Raw genomic sequence first — 17,783 nt, 5'->3', positions numbered from 1 at the left:
AATAAGAAATTTCACAAAATAGTTGGGTTTTTCTCTGCGTTTCCTTTTATTTTTTTCTTTTATTTATTTATTATTTTTTTTTTTTGTCGTTGTTATAGCTCGAGCAGAACTACAGAGGTAAACTGGTAGTATACAAACCGTCATAGCTAGTAAAGGTGAGGACATAATACTTGCGTGAAGAGTGACATAAAATTCAGTGGAGATATTCCCCTAAATGCGAGATAAATGCGTTATCATTATGTCGCACCTCTTTGAGGTCACGGATACAGGATTTAAACCATGCTCTCCACATTGCAAAGTGTTGTGCAGAAGCTCACTCGAAACCCACCTGCCTCTTCGAGGAGCGAAGTGCAACTCTCTCTCTCTCTCTCTCTATATATATATATATATATATATATATATATATATATATATATATATATTATGGCGTCTCTGTTGGCCCGACGTTTATTCGGCCCGAGTACTCGGCAGTGAACCAGCAAAAGCACACACCCGATGATGATGATCACACATTACTGAAGATGAGGATCGCGCAACGTAGGATGATGATGATAATATACAGATGAAGAAGACGTGCGTAATAAACGCCCACAATATATATATAATCAACAGCCTATATTTATGTACACTGCAGGATGAAGGTCTCTTCCTGCGATCTCCAATTACCCCTGTCTTGCGCTAGCTGATTCCAACTTGCACCTGCAAATTTCCTAACTTCATCACCTCTCCTATATTTCTGCCGTACTCGACTGCACTTCCCTTCTCTTGGTGGCCATTCTGTGATTCTAATGGTCCACCGGTTATCCATCCTACGCATTAAATGGCCTGCCCATTTCCATTTTTTTTCTCTTAATCTCAATTAGAATATCGGCTATCCCCGTTTGCTCTCTGATCCGCTCTCTTCCTGTCTCTTAACATTAGGCCTAACATTTTTCGTTCCATCCCTCTTTGGGCGGTCTTTAACTTGGTCTCGAGCTTCTTTGTTAACCTCCAAGTTTCTGCCCCATATGTTAGCACCGGTAGAACGCAAGGATTGTAAACTTTTCTTTTCAACGACAGCGGTAATCTCCCAGTCAGGATTTGGTAATGCCTACCGTATGCGCCCTAACCCAATTTTATTCATCTGTTAATTTCCTTCTCATGATCAGGGTCCCCTGTGAGTAATTGACCTAGATAAATGCGCTCCTTTGCAGACTCTTAGAGGCTGACTGGCGATCCTGAATTCTTGTTCCCTTGCCAGGCTATTGATCATTATTTTTGTCTTCTGCATATTAATCTTCAACCCCACTCTTACACTTTCTCGGTTAAGGTTCTCAATCATTTGTTGTAATTCCTCCTCATTGTGGCTGAATAGGAAAATGTAATCTGCAAACCGAATGTTGCTGAGATATTTGCCGTTGATGCTAACTCCTAAGCCTTCCCAGTACTGGGAGAGTGTTTCACTTAACTTGGGCCAAACTTTAAAAATATGCAAATGCCACATAGTTGGGCAGAACCAAGGTGATGTTGCTTGCCGTCGCTTGAAGGTACTCAGATTATTTCTTGCATTCCGCCTAATTACATAGTTAGCCTTAATTATTTAGCAACTACTCAAATATTATAATCAGATGAAAAGCGTCAATGAGAACATTGTAGAGCAACATGAAAAAACTCTCGATACACCTTTCTATTGCTCAATACGGGCTACATAAAAGTGCTTTTCCGAGCATGAAAAAAGCCCGCGAATACACTCAGAACTGCCGTGCAACTGGCCGCTCGAGGCCCTTTGCATGTATTCGCAGGCTTCTTTCACGCTCGGAAAAACACTTTTATGTAGCACGTATTGAGCAAGAGAAAGCTGTATCGGGAGTTTTTCATGTTGCTCTAGAATTTTCTCATTGACAACGTTCATTTAAGTATAATAATTGAGAAGTTGATTAATTAACTAAGAATAATTATGTAATTAGGCGCAATGCAACAAAAAATAATCTGAGTATCTCTAAGCGATGGCGAACAACATTACCTTGTTCGATCTAGCTACGTGGCATTTATATATTTTTAAAGTATGGCTAAAATTTCGCGGGACACCCTGTACATTGTAAAATTATTAAAAGCGTCGAGACAAGCACCTTTGTGTTTATGTCAATATTAAAGATAAAAATAATGATGCTCCTTTATTTTTATTTTTATTATTTACTTCACAGAGTGACACAATGAAATGTACCAGGTATTGCTACAAAGCCCTGTCAGCTCACCTCACCACCATAGCACAACGTCCGGTGACGTGACAAAACGATACAGGGTATCAAAAATAATACACAGATGAACTCGGACTTTCATGCTGTGCCAGTGCCGTAATTCGTGGTGCTGTTATCTGCAAAATTAATTAAGTGATCTGCAGAATTAACCTAAATTGTAAACATTTGATGCGAAATTGTTTCCAATGTCTTTCCAGGACACCTACAACTGTCATGCTAATTCAGGTGTTCCATGAACTTTTCAAACTTGGATGACAGTGGCCTTGATGAAGAAAAGATCCGATGGTGGCACGGTTACTGTGAGGCTCTGGCCTGGGTAGAAGACTCCGATTAATGTGTTGCCATGAACCAAGTCGGTGACCTGATAACCATCTGGGCTATCCAGATCTAGATCCGAGATGCCAAGCACTATTCTCGAGGGTCCACCAAGAACATTGGCGTTGTGTACAAGGACAGCCAGGGACATGCGGCCATCGGGCAATTTTGGAGTCACCCATCTGGTCCACAGCTCCGTGTTATTTATCTGGACAGTAGACAATAAGCATTATCACAAAATGGGAAGGCGAGACTAAGGCGCGAAACGCAGGTTGTAAATTACTACGCGTGCAAAAAAAAAAACAATAAAAAACGTTGTTGTGGAACGTCACTTATCTATTACTGCAAGATATTGCTTCATGTATGGCGCTACAGCAAGCTTGTTTCATCCCGATGGCACACTGCTTTTTAATTTTTCTTTACAATAAATATTATGTTTAAGTAACGTTAAAGCTTGACACTTCTTCAAATTTTGTACGGTGAACATTATAATCTTTTTACTAGATTATCATGAAATACTTTAACAATAGCCATAACGACGCACGATTTTAAGTTTTTATTATGGTAATTATTGACGATATGCTAATTTTGTTATAAAATATTTAGATAAGTTCGAATTTCAAAAGCAGACATTGTAGCAAGATTCAAGCTATGTTTTTCAAGATTCGTTCTATGACCCATGCATGCCTTGCTAATTGCAAGAGGCGACACAGTTTACCTTAGACAGGCGCCTTCCCATTAGTCCTAGTGGATCTTGGTTGACAGCTATTATGTACTTATTGAGGAGCAGTTCCTTGGATTCCCTATTGAATACTTCGGAGGTCGTTCGACATGATCATAGGTGCTGCCATTATGGCCCAGTAAGCCATCTGTGATTCGCTCCTGCTCGATTGTCAAGCCATAGTTTCCAGCAACAATCTGAAATATGCATTATCAATTTAAGAGGAACACAATGCACAGTACAATTGTTGAAAGGCGTAAATGAAATGCAGAAATAGACTGTCACAAGTATATGAAGGACATGAAAGAAATGAAAATTCGAGTTGAATAGCACACTAGCTTTAACAGGTGCGTTTGGCCGGTGGCAGTTTCTTTCTCTAAAAATTGATATGTGAAACTAATCAATGCGGGAGGCGACGCAAGCTTTACGAGGTTCCAGGAAACAGTTCTTTCGCATTTCATAGACTGTGGTAAAGGTCGACCAGCCAGTTATTGATGGATTGTCGAAAAATAATTACAATGAGTCAGAAAATTAAAAAATAAATGTTCTCGCGGGACAGTAGAGGAACAGGTGTCCATGTCCGCTTTCGATGACATCGGCAGTCGAATAAAAGCACTGACAATATGTCCGTTATACTGCTTATTTACCCTAATATTTTCTCACAAACACTACATATATATAATCGCCTCAGCCAGAACGAAACACTTGTAATACAAAATCTGTGGGATGCTGCTTCCAGTATACAGGACCCTGCCTCTGACTGCACCAAGACTGTGGGAAATAAAGCGTTTTCACTTAATGACTTATCGATTTAGTGACATTTATTGACTGAAGTCTTCGACATTAAGCAATGAGGAAAGAGCAAAAGAAAGAGGCGACATTTTTGTTGTTTCAATGATTTGTTGTGTTAGTGAATCACTTTTAGCACTGAAGAGATCGGAAAATCATTTCAAAAATGAATATGGGATTTCTAGAAAGGTTTAGAGAGGGAATAATTTATGGGGCGTTGGGGAGGTTTTCATGCATGCCATTGGTGTACATCTAATGAGTAAGAAAAACTTCTCGAATCACGTGCCGCGTCGGGATCAGTCCAAGCGCCAGGGCCCGACACTTCCGTCAAGATTTCTTGATTGGCGGCTTCGTATTGGACAGTATTGTGGATGCTGTCCCAGGAATAGCCAATGTCGTCGTAGTTCCGCCACAAGTTGCACGTTTTGGATATGTTCTTGTAGTTGGGCTAAGCAGAGCGAAAGAGACAACAGCACATGTCCAATGCATATGCGGCATATTATAGTGAAGAGCAGTATAAATGACTACGATCACATCACACCACTCGCACTGTTGACTTGACCAGGTTATCTACTACAACACTGTGGAATATCACATCAACGATTCAGTTAATAAATGTCATTAAAAAGAACTCTACATTGAATCGGTGTATGTTAGCCGAACAATGCCTTTACATATATCGCCGATGAGTATTTGCAATGAGCAGAGAAACTGTTCTTGCGACCATGTTTCTATATTTGCTCAACCTGCGCATACTACATTTCCTTTTGTTAGAGCTCCTTTCCAATTTACGAAATGCCACATACTATTTCCTCATTTTTTTCTGCAACAGATATCATACCAAATATATCGTGCACCCCGCTCAGTTGTATCCGTAAAGCGCGGCGAAGAACCAATGCCAAGGTTTCTCGTAACGTCCTTATTAGAGTGCTTAATCACACTAAAGCTACCTCTCTCTACCATTACCGCTACCTCTCCGGCCCAGCTTTGAGCGTGCTTGCTAATCGCGCTGGACATACATCTGGAGCAGCTCAGCAAGCACGCACAAAGCTGGCACATGGCTGGAATAGTAGCGCTATTTTTTACATTTAATAATAATACTTCGGTGAAAAAAAAGATTGCAGCCTACAATAAAGTGAATACATTCTCACCATCATTCCAGCTTTCTGCTGGTAGAGAGGCCACTCGCAAGAATACACCATTCGCCTTCCACTTGACCGGAGAGCCTCACCCATTTCCACGTACACTGCAGCGATGTCATTTACATCGTTGACATCAAATCATTTCTCGCCTCTAGGGTCTATATCACTGCAGGCGTGGCTTAGTTTTTTTTTTTTTTTTTTTTTCACGGCCGTTCCGAAACATGAAGTTCCGCAATGTGTTTCAAAGGATTGAAGAGATTGCCCAGCGGATTAAAAGACACAAAATAGCACAGAGGGTTGAATGGGAGCCCTGTTCTTGCTGCAGTCACATTAGAAAACGTGAGGGAGAATATTTTTTTTTTTCAAAATTTTAAGCCACTTATAGTGGTGGCTACTAGCACAAGGTATAGCCGCTACCACTTCAAACTTGTCGTCGACATTTAAGCTCAATTGTAGCCCTGGTTAACCCGCTATCAAAAGCTACATGAACAGTAGGTTTGATATTGTGTCCGCTTGTAGAGGTTTCAGCACTTAGGGAACGGACAAGCAAGGCAATAAAGAGTTTCCAACTTTGCAGTATATGAGTTGCTTATCAGGATAGCAAGTATACTTTCACAAAAGCCTGTTGTTTGAGACAAGGTCGAAGCTTCAGTCGAACCTGGGTGGTGCAAATGAGCGCACTGCCTTTAAGCCACCAGTAAAATCTTACAATCATCCATTTGCTTTGGATCTGCCGAACAGCCGTCAACTTTGACGTAATCCACTCCCCAATCAGCGAACGTCTGAGCGTCAGTTTTGTAGTAGCCGAAGCTTCCGGGGTAGCCTCCGCATGTTTTCATCCCAATGTCAGTGTAGATACCAAACTTGAGTCCCCTGCCGTGAACCTGAACCCAGAAGAAAAAGAACGATACTAAGCTGTGATGCAATCGCAACAAGCTATCACAACCGAATAAATTAATATCATGATACCTCATCAGCGACTGCTTTTATGCCCCGCGGAAAACGCCGCGTGTCTCCAATCAGCTTCCCTTGGCTGCGGTAATAGAAGCTCCAGCAGTCATCGATAATTACGTACTCGTAGCCAGCAGCCTTGTAGCCATCGTACATTAGGCGGTCAGCCATTTCGGTGATAAGGCTGTGGCTAGAGTAAGAGAAAGTAAATAAAGATAAGTTATACAAAACACGCATTACCCAAATGAAATGCAGGATGCGGCGTGCGCAGCCACAAAGCTAAATGAGAATAAATCAGCGATGAGATGACGGATTGCGATGCTCACCGCTCAAATATCTAGTATTTAGAAACGATGAGCGTTACGGAGGAAACGCATTTCTCAATACTGCCTTTACGTCAGGAAATAACATCTCTGTCTGGTTCATTGTAACTTTTCGTCGCTATTATCATCACAACTTCGCGTTTCTCTTCCTATGCGGGAAGTATCAGACCGTATCCATGCTTCTTTATTGGTTCCTTCAGTTAAGTACAATTTAGGTAGTGAGGTTAAGGTGGGCCACTTAATAGATAAAACTAAAGGTTATGCAGCATTGCCCCCATGCGGGTGTCTTTACAATGTCTAGATCACCGAGATACCTGTTGAACACAGGCGACACGTCTTGACATTTTATCTGGTTCGGACTCAGCAGTAAATTAGTCTTCAAATGGCGTAGGTGCTGCACAAGAAAGGGACACGGGAAGATGGAAACTTGAATAGGTTGACAGTGGGAGAACGAGACATGAAAGAGCGAGCTCGATCCAATGATCTGACAAGGGACATTCGTCAGCCTGACGAATACCTGGAGAATGTAAGTCTCACGGCGCAGATAGGTTGTCGAAACTTTGAGTCCGTGCTCAGGATTCTCCTGTTCACCGGCTGTTGATCATAAGTACTGCGCAGTCACACACTCTTTCATTGCAATATTATCGGATTTCGCGGGCCGCATGCCAACTCACGTGAGGCAGTTTTCGTAGCGGCCGAGGGCGCATTGATTGCACATGAATCTCGTCCATGTGATCCAGCCCATCGGTGGAGTGCGAGCCAGGCCGTTTTCCAGGCACTCGGCTTCCAGCGCGAGCAGGAAAACGAGCGTCCACGGAAACCATAGAACTCGCAAGAATGCCATTGCCGCGTTTCTAAATGGCAAGCACGACTCACTCGGCGCTCTGTGAGAGGTCGAAGGCGGGTCGCTCATCCTGTCGCTTGTTATCGAGGTATCGGATAAGCTGCAGTTGCCTTAGATGAACGATATTAGCTGTCCGATGTACAGACAGAGTTATCTCCCCTGCTCTTGCAGATATAGCAGCGGCATGTTCATTATTGATTTCTATGGGCTTCTATAAGCGATGCGCTTACTATGGTGAAACAGGTGTACTTTCGTGTTGTAGACACTTATTCCCAGAAAAAACAAAGCAGCGTATATATATATATATATATATATATATATATATATATATATATACCCATATAAACCCATATAGATATACCCTAAAGCCCATAGACATCAATAATGAACATGCCACTGCTATATCTTCTGCAAGAGCAGGGGAGGTAACTCTGTTTCTCTCTACTCTCTCTCTCTGTATATATATATATATATATATATATATATATATATACCACACACATTAACTATTCTACGCTACTTTTGGACACGAATACTGCGTGGAACATAGACACAATTTTTGTTCTGCAGAAGAAAGCCCTTCGGTGTATCGATAATATACAAACTTCTTGCTCACTGGAGTTGGTGTTCTTACGATGCAATGTTATAAGTGTGAAAGAAATATTTGATTTTCCAGTTCTTTATTCTTTCTTCCATATGTGATCGACCAAGAGAAGGCTTGTTTGAGAAAATGTCTTAAGTACGTATTCACCGTGCCGCCGACCTATACGTACACGCAATGAATACAGGCAAATGGGTCATGTGGACTTCCTTTTGTGTCACCTTTCTCACTAAATAAATGTGAAATGAATGATTGAATAAACATTTATTTCCCTTTTTAAGAAAGGGGAGGGGCCGGGGGGAAAGAGGGAGGTCTGTGTGCTCCAGTCTCAGTATGACGATAGTCTCAGGGCTTACAAAGAAGGCAAATAATGAAGTTGTTTATATATTCTCGATAACGTTTTGTTTGTTTTCTTTCCTATTAGCTTCACTTCCTTGTCAACTGTTCAGGACCTTTATCAGTTCTTTTTGTATTGTTCTTAATTTGTCTATATTAGCTCGAATTTGTTGTTGTCAAAAAGCCTAGTCCTATATTTTGTTATTAGCATGCGACTTGGTATCTCTTTGTTGGTTATGACGTAGCTTCCAATGTAAATGTTCGCGTTTTATGACATTTAAACCTTTGTCACGGTGTTTAGCTGCGTTAGCTGTGAACACGGAAGTTGGTGTACCCGTTGCCTCTCTTCGGGTACTAAGGCACTTCCAAGTGGCCTGTGGGACCCCTCAACGTTTCTTGCTGGAAAACAATAAAACTTGATTCGAATTACCTGAACAGGGAAGCAGTTAAGAACCTGCGTTACTTAGTTATATAGTTTACCTAAACCAACATAGGTTACCTGTGCCATGTTTTCCAATTCCACACGATACTAAACAGCTTTTATGTAGCACTCTTTTCACTCCCATTATTCACTATGCCTCTATGGTTTGGTACCCTTACAAACATTGAGCCTGCGCAAAGAAAACCTATTCGTTTCATCTGCCATATTTACTGTCGTAGTCCCTCATCGGCACAAGAGCTACAGTCAGCGAAGCTCCATCACCATTGAATCTCTACAACTTCTGTATGCAACCGTTAACTCCATATCTTGCTTTTGTGATTTTGGTAATGAAAGTTGTACTCATCATTGTCCCGCATTGAACAGAATGCATTTTATTGCGCTAATAAGTCATGAGCTAGGTATCGGGATATCACAGAAACATGACGGCTGGTTGTAAAATTACGTTCGAAGTATCAGAAACGAAAATAATGTAAGAAAATAATTCAGGAAAGGACGCGAGTTTGAACCAACTCCACTCTGGGACAGGTGTTCTATCTTTACTTCACAACCGCTTTTTTTTTACTGCATTGAAATGTTGCGATAAACGTAAGGTGAATGGTATTTACATAGTACTTGATTATAAAGAATGGGTTAGAAGAGGGCAAGAGCGCTACGTGCTTGAGCGGCCTCTTTTCGGAAGATAGTCCTTTTCGACAAAGGTGGTTCGGCGTATGTGTCGATTACACGGCTGCTCCTATAGAATTCAGTCCCAGTAGCATAAATAAATTGTAAGGCGCACCACTCATTAATTTTCAACGGTAGGAACCAGATACCGTAACACGCCGACAGTTCACATTCCATGGCACAAATGCTCCTTTTCAATTAAATCATGCTCTAACAGCCAAGGTAGAGGGATGAAGATAAGCACGGTCCGTTAAGACACACTATAATATTTTCTCGTGACGTGTCCGTGATACCATTTTGTTCTGCGTTTATGTGCTTGTCTGAATGCCTATATGCATTTTACTTGAATTGTGTGATTCTCTGTATCTCCTTTTTTTTTTCAAATATAGTAAGTACAAGAATAATTAGTGCCTTTAACTTCGATAGTGAAATGTATCGACAGTGACAAGTATCCTGATATGTTTCGATGTTTCTAGCTCTCGGAAATTTCTTTATTGGAGGTAAATGTATTTCTGGTTCCTACTACTATATGCCTCGCAAAGGAGGGCCCGAATCACTGTCAACTGAATTAATTTTCACTTTTAGTTTGGGCTTTCCTCCATTTAACATTCAAAGCTGAAAAAAATTGTTTCTTCAACGGCGACACACATATATTACCGGCGATATATTGCCGGCGACACACATATATTACGAACACCATCACCGAAGAGAGAGAAGCAATTATTTTGGTCGGTCAGTAGAGGAAAAAAATTTTGAGATTGACATTTGATAATGCAATGTTATCACAAACAGCACAACGAAAGTTTTACAGAAGGAGGCCCCATGAAAGAAAATTTGCACCAATGTAGGGTTTAAAGAAGTTCTGTCGACACTGCAGCAAATACTGCTGTGTGAATCGAGCTTTTAAGAATAAATCTGGCTGCAAAGCTCCACTTCTGCATACTTCCACTGCAATGAGCTCCACTCATAGACAAGACAAGAGACATGAGACAAGACAAGAGACTCATAGACAAGAGATTATGTGAACGATCGAGTCAACGCACTTTATTCAAGAATCTAGTTAACATTCGAAACTGGCGTCAAGGGAGCCTGCTGGCCTTCAAAATCAAAACAGCAGTGTCAAAAGAAAACTATAACAAAGACAGCGAAGAAAGCAGTGAATACAGCGTCAGTCAAACAAATCCCCTTTCTTTCCCGAGTATCACATCTCGTCACTGGTGTCCGCAATCGAAGTAGGTCCAATCGAAGTATCAGTTTGTGGCGAAAGAACAAAGTATGGCTTTTCTACGACTATCGAAGCGGTCGACTGCCGTCACCAGCAGACTTCAAGCAGTCACGCATGATTTTATCGTTGTGAGCTTTGGCAGCTCAGATTCGACTATTTAGGTCAACAAACATCTTATGACATCGCTACCAAACCATACAGCGACCACTTTACTGACTTTGACGTTTAAACGTTCTGTTGATTCAGTGGCTGTTTGGTATGCCCGCCGCATCAAGTAGCAGAAGTTAAATTCAATTTCATAGCTTATGAGACCGAGGCAATCAACCGCAACCGGACAAAGGACCCTTGTTCGCTGTATCGAACAGACCACCGAACAATGTGTACTAGCACTGAACACAACTTAAGGTTTACGTTCGCACACTGCTCGTCTGCTAGTGAAGCTATCCAATGAAGGTAACGACCAATAGAGCAATGGCGCACGTTATTCTATTCGTAATCACATTTTTTTAAATCCTCACTTTTGTCATTTTTTTAACTTATTCAATAGTACGTGCAGTGACCGATCATAATTAGCCTGAGTGATGCCTTGTTGGAAATAGCGAGAAATGTAACGCGAACAAGCAAACTTTCAACCAGCTACATACCTTCCTCACTAAGGTCAATTCTAGTTGCCTCACTAACATCTATCTGTCTAGCCCAAGTCATGATCTAGGGCAAATAAAAATTGGAGGACCCTTGAGCTTCGCCTTTAAGAGAGGAACGCGATAGCGTTATTGGGCCCTGTACGCATCGCATTTTACTTTGAGTACTCTTCTCTGCAACACAGAACGTGAGAAAGCCAGCTTACAAAGATCAAGCTTACACCGACCCGCTTAAAGTCGGCTTCACTTTTAAACAAAAATGCATTGCAGGAAATACTTTTTTTCAGGGGCAATATAACTCGTCTTATATTAAAATGTGAAGGCCCTAGCCCTTTTCTATTATTTATTATTTTATTAATTATTTGCTATTGCCCCGACGCGCGCGCGTGTCCAAAACGCATTAGGCAGGCGAAGTCCCAATTTGACCTACCGAAGATGCGAGCGCCATCCGGATATGAATTTCGCAACTAACCTATTCGAGCGCGCCGCTGTTGGTATGGTAGAAATGCTGGAAAAGGGGTTTGTGTTTGAGTTTCCTCGTAAGAGAATTATGTTTTCTCGTAGATTCAAATTGAAATCCGACGCCACCATGTCTGTAGGTTGTGGTTAAGCCGTACTTTACCATTTTCCTGACGGATTTCATTCTGAGAAATTCAATTTTTGTTCACTAACACCTTCCGCCACGCAGAGGGCCTGCGCGGTCGGGGGTCGGGGTGGTTGGGGATGCTTTTCTCTGCCACGGACGCCGACATCCACGCCGGCGCCGACGCCGGATTTTCTGCGACACCGCGCCCTTAACGCTGTCGCGTTAAAATGACTCCTTGTCAGCAAACACTGTTCAACGCTCTACAGCCATCTGTGGAGAGCACATTAGTCGAAAGTTTTTCATCGCGGAGTCCACACCCTCAAGCAACGACGCTATGTCGATGGTGGCTGACTTCAGACGCTTCCCGTAGACGCCATGCTCTGAACCTTAGGAAACTAGAGCCTCTGCTTCAAACTTTCGGCGCCCACAGCGGAACCAGACGGCGCGTCGATTCCGTTTCCGATGCTCTGAGGGGGCAGGTACTGTAGCTGTGGTGGCTGCGTGGTGCCGCCCGTAATTCCGGTACCTCCCACGGGCAGCCCTTGCTGTGGCAAGAAATTCAGTGGCGGTGTTGGATGGATGGAAGGCGCCAGGTTCACGGCCTCCGCCTTGACCATGACGACGCCACCCGACGGGTTGACTCGCACCTTCAGGTAATCGTCGGGGCGGTACACGCCCATAAACCTGCGTGCAATGATTGTAGAACGTCGGTTGTGGCTGAATATATGATAAAGCGTTCATCTTAGGAATTGCTCAAACTGTTTTTGTGTTTTTAGGACTGCGAGGCGGCATATATGTTGACGTGGCGATAGATGCGTACACCATCACGATTTTTTGTAACTGGGCTGAAAAAAAAATGTTTCTACCGTAACTCCAAGCATTGACGCAATAGCTGGCGAAATACAAGTATAATGACCAGTAAACGTTGTTAAACTGTCTCGGTGTGGTGTTTGTTGCAGTGAACATTTGCAGGTGCGAGCAAGCAATGTTCTTTCGAGAACTAGAAGTAGTCCGCGAGTCGTATTCGTTTGCGAAAGCTGCGCCTCCCGGTGGTGAACTGGAAATACTCGGCTCTTCTTCCTGCTCTTACCTATCCGAACTTAGCCACTGGTCTCTACTAAAATAACCCTTTAGCGTCTTACTGCTGAATTCGTTCATCTCTTCTCGAAATTATATTTGAGCGGCCCCATAAATAGCCTTTACGATACCGTTGAAGAAAACAAGACGACGTCATGCGTCAGCGCCACCCAGTAAATATAAAATGAGCGCTAGAAGAAGACCAATGAAGACGAAACAGGCTTGCTCAATCATTGTCATTACATGTAGAAGGAAACTTAATTTAAAACCGCCTCCGCAACTGGGAGGACGACGCGCTTTTTGCGCAGGCGCGGACGCCTGTTCTATACAGTACACAGATGTTGAGCGGGCGTTAACCAGTTATAGAAGCTGCTAGTAGTCTCTCCATGGAGGATTCAGTATTCTCCAGTGCTGCAGCATCGGTAGAGGACGAGCAGTGCATACAAAGAAAATTGACGTCATACTGAGCATTATTTTCTTAACTCACCTGATTGTTGGCCAATCCCCTATAGTGGGTAAGAGCCACTCTTGGAGGCAAACAAACAGACAGACAAACACACAAAGAAAGAAAGAAGCAAACAAAGAAGCAACGCCCTTCCTCGCAATAAAAGCTAAAAGGAGAAGCTAAACGCCTATTCAAAAGTTATGACCATCTGGTGCTCACAATATTGTAAATTGTTTCTGTACGTACGTACACCATTTTATACGCTGTAACAAATACCATGACAGAGAAGAAAAGAAAAAAACGGCAGGGCGGCTGAAGTATTTTTTTTTTCTGAGTTCGTTGATGCCCATTCCTCATTCTGTGCGATATCTGGTGCCTACTATCTATGACGATGCACCTTTTGATATATTTCTACTCATTGGAATGCATAGCCCGTGAAAGACACGCATGTTAGATCGAAAGACCGAACCTGTAATTTAAGTAGCAATTCATTTCATTCAAATACTCGTGCAACTGAAGATTTATACGAACAAACCAAATTTCGCCCAGATTGGTATTCTGTATTGGTTAGGTGCTTATCCTTACCACCATTTCAGCGCATCTTGCGAAGTTCGACTGTGATCTGGAAGGCACGTTTGAAGGATGGGTAGGAACTCTATGGTGCTTTTTGTACGTGTCTGCGTCACCGTGCAAGTGGAAGAGGTCCCTTAGCCCGTTTATCTGTTTATTTTTCCTGCAAACGTCATTTAGGCCTGATATAAATACCACGAAAGAAAAACAGCAGAATGGCTGAGATGTAGAATCTTGGACTGCCAACCTGTTGGTGGTAAGTACGAATCGTATAGTCGAATACACCTTAAGTCTGCAGTGAAGCCCCACCCACGCCCTCTTAACCGCCAGCTCGTCCGCGAGGCTGCAAATAGTTCGTACTTCAAACTTTCCCTGTTACCTACATAAGGCGGTAACCACATAAGTAAAATTATAAGCGAGTAATTTTACACGTTTTCATTTGTCCATTATAGTGGAACGTACAAGTACGACAAGTACAGACGCCATTTTGAAAAGGTCGCCTGACGGCGATATTGGCTTCTGATATTGGCTGGCGGAGTAAAACAACCCCGCGCGGTCCGTGTGCCTTTGTTGCCAACTGCTGTATTTTTTTTTTTTTTTTGTATCCTACCATAGAGGACAATTTTTCGTTGCAATTTCCGGGCATACGACTTTCTGATTACAGCGACAGACGGCAACATGAAATCATAATGAGTAGAGGGTGAACCATTAAAAGCCATCGCTGTAAAATGGCTGCGCTCAAGTGACACAAACGGTATCCAACTTTTGTGGTGTTATCATGATGCTAAAAAAAGAAAAATAATTTTTAACAGTGGAGCTGTTTAAGCCGGCCGTAAGTCTGTGACGCGTCGGAAAAAATATGGGCCGATCCTGGCGGTAGTGCAGAAAGGGTCCAAGCGCAATGGCACATACCCCTGTGAACTAGCGAAGCTGAGCCTGGCTAAGTGTAGCTAAGCATAGTTGGGACTACTTAAGCTTAGTCAGTCATCGATAGCCAATCGATAGCCAATAGCCAATCAATAGCTAATCGATAATCCATCAAAAATCACTAAATTCCAGAAAATGCTGGGGATGACTTGGTAATGCATAGCCTAGCCCTAATACGTGGCCAATACCTTGCGATAGCCAATGAATAGCCAATCAATAGCTAATCGATAATCGATCAATAATCAAAAATTACGCAAAATGCTGGGAATGACTTGGTAGTGCTTAGCCTAGCCCAAACGCTACGACTATCTAGGTGCCCATCAGCTCCGCTGTCTCTTTAGCATTGCGACTCCACCCGCCGTGGTTGCTCAGTGGCTATGGTGTTGGGCTGCTGAGCACGAGGTCGCGGGGTCGAATCCCGGCCACGGCGGCCGCATTTCGATGGCGGCGAAATGCGAAAACACCCGTGTATTTAGGTGCACATTAAAGAACCCCAGGTGGTCCAAATTTCCGGAGTCCTCCACTACGGCGTGCCTCATAATCAGATCGTGGCTTTGGCACGTAAAACCCCATAGTTTAATTGTTAATTGCGACTCCAGTGCAAGCTACGCAATTTCTTTTTTTTTTTTAGTTTACAATAGAAGTTTCTTCTTCTTTCTGGGGTTTTACGTGCCAAAGCCAGTTCTGATTATGAGGCACGCCATAGTGGAGGGCTCCGGAATAATTTTGACCACCTGGGGTTCTTTAACGTGCACTACAATGCAAGTACACGGGCGTTTTTGCATTTCGCCTCCATCGAACACCTGTTGCTACGGTGTTGCGTGAAGGGAGAGGGCATCGTCGCGACGCCACGTCACCCTCGCTCTCGGAGCCGTGTGTTATCCGTGCGTTCCTTGTCCGCGCAACCTCTCGCCTGCGTTCCGACTGGGTCTCCGTAAGGCCAAATCAAAACGCGCCAAGCGTCTCAACGCGCTCGCTTGCCCGGGAAGAGTTCATAACTTGAATGACCGCTCAGCGGCGTTCAATTGGACATTGATGCTTTCACATTCACAACTCAGAAGTGCTTAGGTGTACTCGGATTCATTTTTTTTTTTTTTTGCCGTGACTTAAAATTAATGAGATCACAAGTGTGAACGCACACACGGAAATGAGCGACTTGGAGTAAATAGATGTAATAGAGGGTAGCTAAATTAGTTTGTTGGTGGGTCAGCCTCTAAGTTGTTAGCACTGTATGTTGTCTGATGTGTCTTCTATATCCTTGTCGTTCTGCCTACGCTACAACAAATTGTAAGGCTTCCAGTAGTTTATTCTTGTGGACCCGTTACTACTTATAGACCACGGCCAAATCAGACCCCGTTATTGCGCAGCGCTAGGAAACCAGCCAGAACTTACAAATTATCACATCTACGTAACCCGTATTGGCCCCCGAAGAAAAGCTGCCGTTAGCATGGTAGAAGGCATACTTACACACATGTTACCAACTTTTTTTTTTTTAATGCCAAGCTTTTCTTTGCGAACCTCGCCAGGTTTCGTGAGCGTGGGCGCAGAGGACTGGCAGTTCCCTTGCCGAATAGGCCAACCAATCACAGCGGAGCACCCGCCCCGCTGAGTTCCTTGTGGCACCGCCAGATGGCCCTCGCCTTCGTGCATCCGTGGCCGCACGGTAATGAGGAAGTAAACGCTTCTTGCGAATAGAATGTATTCGAATTGCGCTACGTACGTATGCGCATGCTGCCTCTGAAACCATGATACGTTCAAGGCGCCCGTCGTACTCGCTAGTAGTCAGCAACTCCGCTTGACAAAAGGCTCGGCGTAAATTTTGTGCGCCTGTGCCTCTACGTGTGGAGCACTGCCTGCAATGTCACCGATTGTGGCGTGTGACTTCAGTAAATCATCCACTGCAGAACGAACAATACCGCCACTGGAAGTGCGCAGTGCCGTAAAGGATACGGGGAACGCTTGACGTAAACTTGACGCGGTCCCTCGGCTCCGGTTCGGGAGAAGGCCGGAAAGGAATAGCAATAAAGCTAGCGAGCGCTATAATAGTCGAGGCTAGGAGAGAGAGCGTGTCTATGTAGACAGTGAAGCTCGCGTCCTGGCAGCATGGAAACGCGACACTTCAATATTTGCAATCTCCTCTAATATTGAACTAATTTGCGGTAACATGCTCCCTAGGCTGCGCTTTGCAAGTTTTCGGTGTAGAACCAAAATATTCGATGGATCAGGGTGGAGTGCCTCACAAGAGCATCTAAATCTCGTTTTTGCACTCCATCGCCGTCAGAATGCAGCCATCGTTGCCGGGCATCAAACCCGCGACCTCGTAATCTGCAGCAGAACGCCATAGTCACTGACTAACCACGGCGAGCACGCTACGCAACAGCAGACCAGAATGGTTATGGTTCGCCAACTCTCAGCCCACAATTACGTCTTGACACGCTCGCCGCTCATTCACGGAACCTGTCGAAGACGCTGCCCTTCTTTCTTTTTTTTAACGCTCACATAGACTAAGACGACGTGCAGAAATTATAACTGCCTCATAATCGTCGTAATATAAGCATACTAAACTTCAATCAACCCTGGTTATCTTTCAAGTAATTATATACAAGTCGCAATGTAATGTCAGCAGAAATGATGACATGGAATGAAAGAAACGAAGGTAAAAGTGTCAGATTCTCTTGGATGTAATCGAAGACCTGCGTCACGCTCAGAATGTTGCTTGTGATTTTATCTGGATTAAAGTTAAGAATGCGGAAGCGGTAAGTATTCTCAAACGCCTCACCAAACGCATCGATGCCAATTTATTTCTAGAAGAAGCTAGTCAGTGACATGGTTCTGTGTCTGTTGCCTCTACTTCTCATGTTTCTCGGCGATGCGGACTTGATGCCACTGACTTCCAAACAAGTATGCTTTTCAGGATCTGCTATAGTATGCATAGCATGAGCTTGCAG

General features: G+C 43.4%; 1 protein-coding gene and 1 pseudogene across 1 annotated transcript in view; both read right to left on the bottom strand.

Moving 5' to 3' along the window:
* Positions 1–2,131: 2,131 nt before the first annotated feature.
* Positions 2,132–7,387, bottom strand: LOC119449555 (alpha-N-acetylgalactosaminidase-like; annotated as a pseudogene).
* A 3,005-nt stretch (positions 7,388–10,392) lies between these two features.
* The window catches only part of LOC119449553 (alpha-N-acetylgalactosaminidase), a 31,227-nt gene continuing 23,836 nt past the window's right edge, over positions 10,393–17,783 (bottom strand). Inside the window, exon 8 of the mRNA XM_049665300.1 lies at positions 10,393–12,500. Coding sequence (XP_049521257.1) covers positions 12,212–12,500 — 289 coding nt within the window. The 3' untranslated portion in view covers positions 10,393–12,211. The remainder of the gene's footprint in view (positions 12,501–17,783) is intronic.

Source organism: Dermacentor silvarum, chromosome 4 (assembly GCF_013339745.2).
Source record: "Dermacentor silvarum isolate Dsil-2018 chromosome 4, BIME_Dsil_1.4, whole genome shotgun sequence".
NCBI lineage: Eukaryota > Metazoa > Arthropoda > Arachnida > Ixodida > Ixodidae > Dermacentor > Dermacentor silvarum.
The sequence above is the reverse complement of the archived record's forward strand: the minus strand, read 5'-3'. Positions and strand labels throughout refer to the sequence as shown.